Consider the following 9,437-nt stretch of genomic DNA (forward strand, 5'->3'; position numbering starts at 1 on the left):
CTAGCAATATATCGCCCACATAACAAGTTGTAAAACTCTTAACTTTGATTTGATAGGGTAGATCATGGGAGACTACTGGCAAAAATGAGTGCAATTGGACTTGACAAAAAAGTGACTGAATGGGTGGCTATGATTCTAGAAAACAGAACTCAGAGAATTAGAGTAGGTGAAGCTTTATCTGCCCCTGTAATACGGTAATTAAGAGGGGAATTCCTCAAGTCAGTATTATTGGACCTTTATGTTTTCTTATATATATCAATGATATTTGTAAAGAAGTGGAATTAGAGATAAGGCTTTTTGCAGATGATTTTATTCTTTACAGAGTAATAAATAAGTTACGAGATTGTGAGCAACTGCAAAGTGACCTCGATAATGTTGTGAGATGGACAGTGGGCAATGGTACGATGATAAACGGGGTTAAAAGTCAGGTTGTGAGTTTCACAAATAAGAAAAGTCCTCTCAGTTTTAATTGCTGTGTTGATGGGGGTGAAAGTTCCCTTTGGGGATCATTGTACTCGTAAGTACCTAGGTGTTAATATAAGGAAAGATCTTCATTGGGGTAATCACATAAAATAATATGATTGTAAATAAAGGGTACAGATCTCTGCACATGGTTATGAGGGTATTTAGGGGTTGTAGGAAGGATGTAAAGAAGAGGGCATATAAGTCTCTGGTAAGACCCCAACTAGAGTATGGTTCCAGAGTATCCTCACCAGGATTACTTGATTCAAGAAGTGGAAAAAATCCAATGTAAAGCAGCTCGATTTGTTCTGTGTGATTTCCGACAAAAGAGTAGGGTTACGAAAATGTTGCAAAGTTTGGGCTGGGAAGACTTGGGAGAAAGAAGACGAACTGCTCGACTAAGTGGTATGTACACAATTATAGAGAATGAGAACATTCCACCTAATCAATACTTTATTGGTATATGGTTACTAAAACATGTCTGTATCTTATTAATATACAGGACAGGTTTCGACCTCTAAATGGGTCATCCTCAGCTGATCGTAGTACATGGCATTAACATAGTGTATAATTAAAGCATCACTGAATCTAACAAAGAATGTCATATGCTATGGATAATAGTATTGTTTAAATATGTTTGGTGTTTTTCTCTTGGTCTAAAACAATCTTCAAAATTTATATGATATGCAAAGTGTGACTTAAAACTCTACTTATTCTACTCATGAATAACACATAATACGTTAAAACAATGTGATATAAAGTTCTTATAACTTGAAAGTGTTCTATAACATTCTTGTGACACACATTAAAACTTTGATCTGTGTTGGTAAAAACATTGGATAAATATGCAGGCGAATTTGTGCAGTATGTTCTAGTATGTTCATTAATGTGTAATGTGGATCAACATACATACATACATACATAAATACATACATACATACATACATACATACATACATACATACATACATACATACATACATACATACATACATACATACATACATACATACATACATACATACATACATACATACATACATACATACATACATACATACATACATACATACATACACACACACACACACACACACACACACATACATACATACATACATACATACATACATACATACATACATACATACATACATACATACCGGAGAAGAGAAGTGTGAGAGTAAGGGAAAAGGAGACACCTTGGTGGAATGAAAGAGTAAGATCCTCAGTAAAGGAACATAGCACAAAAAGAACGAAATAGAGAGAAATCCAAGCCAGAACACGTAAGGGACGAGGGGAAGATCAGAGACCTCAAGCAAGTTCACCAGGACAAAAAATTGAGAGTTAAAATAGTAGTAGAAGAGGAGAAGATAAAGTGCTGTGAGAAATTTACTCAAAAACTGAAGGAAGACAGCAGAAACAATATGAAACTATTTTCAGAGTGATCAAAAACAAAAGGAATTCAGTTCAAACCATCAAAGCAATTTAGGATCCTAATGGAAACCTACTCAGGAAAGAAGAGGACATCAGAGAGCTTCTGAGGAATCATTTTGATCACCTTTTGAACAGGGCAGAAGCAGATCAGAGAACAAAAGAACCAGCTGTTGGAACCTGCACAGGGGAACCTCCTATTACATGGGCAGAAACAGAAGCAGCCCTTAAGAAGATTCCGCAAGGGAAATCCCCAGGAATCGATGAAGTCAGTACGGACATGATTAAAGCAACAGGAGTCCAGAGTTTACCGTGGCTACACAGAGTGCTCAATGCAGTTTGGAAAGATGGCAAGATACCTACTGATTGGAGCAAGTGTGTCATTATCCCGCTGTTTAAGAAAGGAAATCACCGAAAATGCTCCAACTTCCAGGGAATAACACTCCTTTCTCGTGGGGTTAAGATTCTTGAGAAAATCTTAGAGAGCAGATTGCGAGTCATCTTAGAGCCACAGTTTGAACAGGAACAGTATGGCTTCAGGCCTAACAGGTCCACAACAGACCTAATCTTCAGTGTCTGTATGTTAATGGAAAAGTATTGGGAAAAAGGTAAAGATCTGTTTATAGTTTTCCTTGACATTGAGAAGGCATATGACAGCATTACAAGAGAGAAGATATGGGAATGCCTGAGAAAAAGGTATGCGCCAGAGGGACTGGTGAGGAAAGTTCAGATGCTGTATGAGAACTGTACCAGCTGTTTGCAATTGGGTGACAGACATTCATCCTGGTTGAAGACCGAAAGTAGAGTCCAGCAAGGCAGTGCACTGTCCCCATTATTGTTTATCACCATCATGGATGACATAATGAAGAATATCAAGGGTTATAAACTTCATGTTATTGGTCCATATTGAACTGAGATTACATATAAATTATTACATATAAATTATGATGTAGCTTACCAGGCAAAACAAAAATCCTTTCAATATCTAGGCCTTGAATTACAGATTACCAAATTACGCAAAGACGTCGATTTCCTGAAACAATGTATATCGCTAGATTTGACACTTAATTTTCTAAAAAGCAATAAAAGGAAACATCAGATCTCACCCAAACCATCAAAACTGAAAACAAAACCAACAAAATATGGTTAAGGGACGAAATTAGATTCTTATATAGGAAAAAATATGTTTTAAATCATAAATTATACGACGCTCACCTCACAGCGACTAAACTACTTTCAGACGCACAGTGGACACTTTTCTATCACCAAGTAGAAAATAAATTATTCTACGAACTAGCCAAGAAACAATCAGATTTGGAGAAAAAACTTAACAGGTTAAAAAACTCCAAACTACACAACAATCAAACTAGAAACTTTAACAGAAACATGGACGATTGTAAGCAGATTCACCCACCTGTCGTAAATCTATCAAACACACCCTTAAGTGAAGATTAACACTCAACTTTAGCCAAAGGATCCAAACACAACTGGCCCAATTTGAACATTTTCAATATAGCTACTACTATGATTACAGAATCAGAGCTAGCCATCAACAAAATGCCGAAAGATACACAAAATGAAGTTAGAACTGATGTTAAAAGGAAACTGAACAACATCCTCTCCAATTTAACAAACCCCACAAATGATTTCAAAAATAGGGAAGTAATAGCTGAACAAAAACGCGTATATGCCCTCAAAAGGAAAATCGAAGACAACGAACTTATCGTAACCAAAGCCGATAAAGGCAATGCAACAGTGATCATGGATTAAAAAATACATTAATAATACAAAAACGTTTTCACAGATAGCTCCTTTTCTATAATAAAAAAAGACCCCATGCAAAAAGTTCTAAGACTTCTTAAACAAACTCATGAGAACACTTCATTTTTATTTACTGAACAGGAAAAATCTAAACTCATAAATATGAACCCGGGTCTTCCACTGCTAAAGCTCTCCCCAAAATACACAAAGCCTGTGTTCCCATTCGTCCAATCAGTAACTATAGACCGAGTCCCTTATACAAAATGTCACAATTCATTCAAAGTTTATTTAAAAAAAACTATCAATTTTTATCTAAAAAGTCTATTAAAAAACACATCAGAGCTAGTAGATAAACTAAACAAGTTCAATATGCAACCTGACTACTCTATTCACTCTTTCAATATTGTAAATATGCACCCAAGCATACAAGTATCAAATTTAATTCCGATAATTGAAAACAGTTTAAACAAAAACAGCCACTTGAGCAAATTAGACTTCATTACAGTATTAAACCTAGTTGTAAACAGTAACTTTTTCACTTTTGACAATGTCATATACCAGCAGGATGGTTTGGCTATGGGATCGCCAGCCTCAGGCATCTTGGCAGAAATATACCTAGATTTCTTCGAATACAACAAAATTGACAATAAATTTGATAACATTCACTTCTGGGCCAGGTATGTCGACGATGTATTCATAATTATGGACAAAAAATCAATTAACACTTCCACCACCCTCCTACAACTCAACAATATTGATCCTCATATCAGATTCACACTAGAAACTGAGATCAAAAAATAAACTTTCTAGATTTAACTATCACTAGACACTCAGATTCTTTAAGTTATAAAATATTCAGGAAGCCTACTCAAACAGCTTCTACTATTCGCCAAGATTCAGTGCACCCCCAGTCCTACAAATGAGCTACATACAATAATCTAGTTCATTGAGCTTTCAGCATACGTATGTCCAAGAAGGATCTAAAGAATGAACTTAACACAATCCGCAGAATTGCAAAATCCAACAGGTTCAGCAATCATTTTATAGAAAGGATAATCAATAAACACAAACATCGCCCTAAAACCACACTCAAAAAAGAAATAACTAAACCTTTAACATTTTCCACCTTCACATTCAACAATGATATTTACAAGGTAACCAACATTTTTAAGAAGCAAGGCATTAAAATAGCTTTCAAAACCAACAATAAGAACATGAACATTTTACACAACACGTCACATATCAACAAGATCAGCAGTTTTTTAAAATAAGGAGTTTATAGGATCAAGTGCAATACCTGTAATATTTTGTACGTAGGGAAGACCGGAAGAAACTTCAAAATAAGATACCATGAACACACTAACACAATAAAATATAATTTTTCAGCTATTGGCCAACACATGCAAGATTACAACCATAATTTCACCAATATCGAACAAGATATGAACATTCTCGAACTAGCAAATAACGGTCCTTTACTCAACATAATGGAAAATTACTACATACACCTAGACCAATATTTTAATGCCAATTACAATCTTAATGAAATCTCAAGAGAAACCCTACATCCTTTTTTGATTTATTTATCACTTTTCTCAGAAACAATAATTCAGCTAACTAGAATTCGATCCTACGTTTAATTAAAGGTATTTTTCCGAAACAGTTACCCTTTCTCCCACACCCTTCAGCTCCGCCTTAAATTCCCCCCTCCTCCCCCTCTCTTCCCCCCAACCCCTCCCAAGCCACTTTCACTCTGGCCAACCCGCATGCGCCTGCCCCTCACCTTCCTCCCCTCCCATATATCTCCTTCCGCCAGTAACATCTTCACACCAGTTGCACACTACCAGCTAAGCTGCACACACCGCCGCGCAAGGTGTGTGTCCATTCGCTTCGTTGTTATCTATTCTTCTTTCCGTGTACTTTAGTTTTTACTGGCTTTTCCTCATTTTAATAGGTCCCATTTGTTCTGCTATGAACTAAGAATTCCACCCATTTGTATCACCATGCGCAGTGTCTACTTACAACTCCAGAAGAATTCTAAAACTTCATATTCAGTCTGCACAATTCCAACAATCAATCTTGCAGTCATATCAACGTAGCTTGGTTATCTAATACACCAAATTCAAAACTTCTGCTTAAGCTGATACAGTGTATAATCAACTCCTCATAGATTCTTCTAGAAAGAATCATGTACATATTCATTACTCAAACATTTTTACATACTGGTATACTTTTACTATAAGTCTCACGTTATATTCTGTTCATTCTTAGCACCCTAGCACTTGGTCCACAACTGTAATGTATCGCCAGGACCTACTGAATTCTATTTGAAACACCATGTGTCTAAAAAATTTGACTCAAGTTGATCCACAACATAGAGCATCTCATTTGTACTTCTATATCCAGACTTTTTAACGTATTTGTGTACTTATATATGGCTCACCTATTGTCACACGTAATATTTCACTTTCATATGCAACATTTTTAGCACCATAGCACTTCGCCTAATTCAACCACACATCATAGTGTTAATTGTATATTTGTTTCATAGTGTTTTTACTGCTCATTATAAACATGTTTTAGGAATTCGTCAAATATTTGTGTATTGTTTTAATATGGCTCATGACCCCAAGTAGGGTTGAAACTAGTCCCAAGCAACCCACGTAATATAAATACATGCAGTGTAAATAAAACTATGGATTGAGTAGATGGAAAATTTTTATGTTTATAATTGATATATAATGAAGAACATAAAGAAAACCTCTGGTGAACTAAATGCAATAGCCTTCGCTGATGATGTTATGATCTGGGGAGAAACTGAGGAACAAGTACAGTCGAGACTCAGTGAATGGAAGTTTAAGTTCCAGGAGTTCAGTCTCAAGATAAGTGAACTCAAAACAATAGTGATGGCAATAAACAGAGAGGGACGACCAGCGAACATCATGCTAGGAAATCATCCACTAGAAAGTGTTGAAAGCTTTACATATGTTAGCAGTGTAATATCTCAAGATACACTAGCCACAAAGGAGGTGACAAACAGAGTGCAGAAGAGCTCCCAATTTTACCAGCAAGTACGAACACTCCTCTGGGATCACAATGTACCAACAAAATCAAAGCTGGTTATGTTCAATCAGTACTTCATACCAGTCTTAACCTATGCTATTGAAACATGCACCTTCACTAAGAAAGACTCATCCAGATTGCAGGCATCCAAGATGAAGTTCCTTAGGTCCACAATTCAAAAATCCAAACTGGACAAGTTAAGGAATGATGTGGTTAGGAAGGAAGCTGGGATTGAGACATCATTGTTAGATCGGGTCAGCATGTCCAGACTGAGGTGGTTTGGGCATGTAATGAGGATGGAGCCAACAAGGACAGCATATGTTAACTTGGAGAGACATGTGGCAGGGAAACGGATGGTGGGAAAACCAAGAATCCACTGGATGGACATCATAAAGATGGACATTGCAGATTGGGGAAGGACACTGGAGAACGTCTTTAACAACAGAATGTATTTCAATAAGACAGAATGGAGAGAGGCTTGCCAACAGTACCCGAGAAACTGGAACTGTAAAATGATGATGATGATGATGATGATGATGAAGACTTCACAGTACTCCAAGAAAGCTTGGTTTACTACCTTTTATCAAATATAATTTATATTTTTCAGGTATAATTTCTTGCTAAATGTTTTCATTTTCAGGTGTTTTTAACATTTTATTTTATCCAGAATTATTTTCAACAGACTGAAGAACCTAACCGTTATAGATTAACGAAGTCAAAATTGAAAAGAAATGGCTTCAACTATAATAAAAACAAAAGAAACATTAATATGAACTTAATATGTTTACACTTAGTTAATTTAAAGCACAAGCTCCGTATTAGTCTCAAAAGCATGTCTCTTTTCCCTGAAAATGTTTTATTTAACAGTGCTGAGAAATTTCCATAAAGTGGGAATTCCCTTCTATACTTAATACTCCAAGAAAATTTGATTTAAAACTCCTTTTACAAAATCATATTCTGCCCTTTTCACACGTGGTTGACATTTGCTTTTAAAACATTGTATATACTCTTTCTATTCTGAGAACAGATCACTTTACATTACTTCTTGGGAGGCTTTTCCCTTCCTTAAAGAGCTACAGTTCTGTTAACCTACACAGGACCTATTACAACAATCAATTGTTGTTTTACAGCAATTGGCCTTCTGACTTTAACATAGCAGGTTCAATCCTGGTTCAGCCTGGTGGTATTTGAAGGTGCTCAAAAACGTCAGCCTCGTGTTGGTAGATTTACTGGCACATAAAAGAACTCCTGTAGATCTGGCACCTTGGCTTCTCCGAAAACCGTAAAAGTAGTTAGTGTGACATAAAGCAGATAACATTATTATTATTATTATTATTATTATTATTATTATTATTATTATTATTATTATTATTATTATTATTATTATTATTATTATTATTATTGATGAAAACACCATCGTTAAAACAATTCACTAGTGTTTAGTGAAGACTTGACTGTACCACTTACATTGAAATATTATGCCTCTGTTTACTCTGGATTTTAAAATCCATTTACTTCCACCAGTAGTTATTCATCAGACACTTAATACATATGACAGACCTTGACATGAAGGTCATCTGACAATAATCTTTGCGGGCTTCTCCACTTCTTCATAGCTAAAGAAAACTATTCACGTAGTTGGACTGAACGTTAGCTAGCAACAGTAGGATGATATAATCTGTTATTTAATGTTTTCTTTTTCAGGTATTTTCTAAATTTATTTTATCTTGAATTGGTTGTTGACAGACAAGCTAACAGTTATAGATTCTGTCTATTTGATGATGATGATGACGATGATGATGATGATGATGATGATGATGATGATGATGATGTTTGTTGTTTAAAGGGGCCTAACAGCTAGGTCATCAGCCCCATGTCTGTTCTTATTTGCTTGTGAGTTTTAATGGTTTACCATCTTCTCATTTAATCATGCTACATATTTTTACTGCTACCATCTATCTGTGGAAACTTTCTACATGTGGAAGGGCAGCATATCAGACCTAAAATATGATTATGATTTGAAACTTGCATTCTGGTTTTTGGAATCATTCCCATGTGAGTGTGAGAACTGAACTGATGGGGTCTAATCTTTCATGTGAAGTGTGAGGTTGAACTTGTATGCTACAATGTACTGTGGCATCTTTCATTGCAATACAGCTAATTAAATATGTAATTCTTATTCCTTTTCAGGTTCACAACTGTATGAGGAAATGACGGCATTTGATGGTAACTCTGACTATTACTGATACAATGTTAAAATGATGTATCACTATAAAATTGTAATAAAAATGTTTAAACTATTGTAAACTTTTATCATTAGTCTCCTAGTTTGTCTCCCTTTATGCACAAAACATAATTACATGTTAACTTGTAAATTCTGTACTGTTCTAACAGTTGGCAATTGAGATAGAAGAGTTTTGACTTGGTGCAAACATGAAAGTCATTAGGTGATAAGAATAATAATCAGCACCTATTTTTATGATAGTCCCATCCAAAATACATTGTTTTTACATTATTCCACATTCATCTACTAATCTGAATGTAGCGGTTGCTTGGCTTGTTTCTCTTTTGTAACTGAATCATCTTTAATCCTGAACTAGCTGATTTACCCGTGCTTCGCTACGGAATTCTAGGTTAGGTAGTGTACATGTTGTGAGCAAGATTGTATTAAATTGCATAGCTCTTAACGTTACCCTAGAAAAGCGACTGGGAAGTTA

The 9,437-nt window shown here is 35.5% G+C and overlaps 1 protein-coding gene across 1 annotated transcript in view; it reads left to right on the plus strand.

Moving 5' to 3' along the window:
• Cubn (Cubilin) overlaps positions 1-9,021 on the plus strand; it is an 882,604-nt gene extending 873,583 nt beyond the window's left edge. The window contains exon 69 of the mRNA XM_068225286.1: positions 8,911-9,021. Coding sequence (XP_068081387.1) covers positions 8,911-8,966 — 56 coding nt within the window. The 3' untranslated portion in view covers positions 8,967-9,021. The remainder of the gene's footprint in view (positions 1-8,910) is intronic.
• The last annotated feature ends 416 nt before the right edge of the window (positions 9,022-9,437 follow it).

This window comes from Anabrus simplex, chromosome 1 (genome assembly GCF_040414725.1).
Source record: "Anabrus simplex isolate iqAnaSimp1 chromosome 1, ASM4041472v1, whole genome shotgun sequence".
NCBI lineage: Eukaryota > Metazoa > Arthropoda > Insecta > Orthoptera > Tettigoniidae > Anabrus > Anabrus simplex.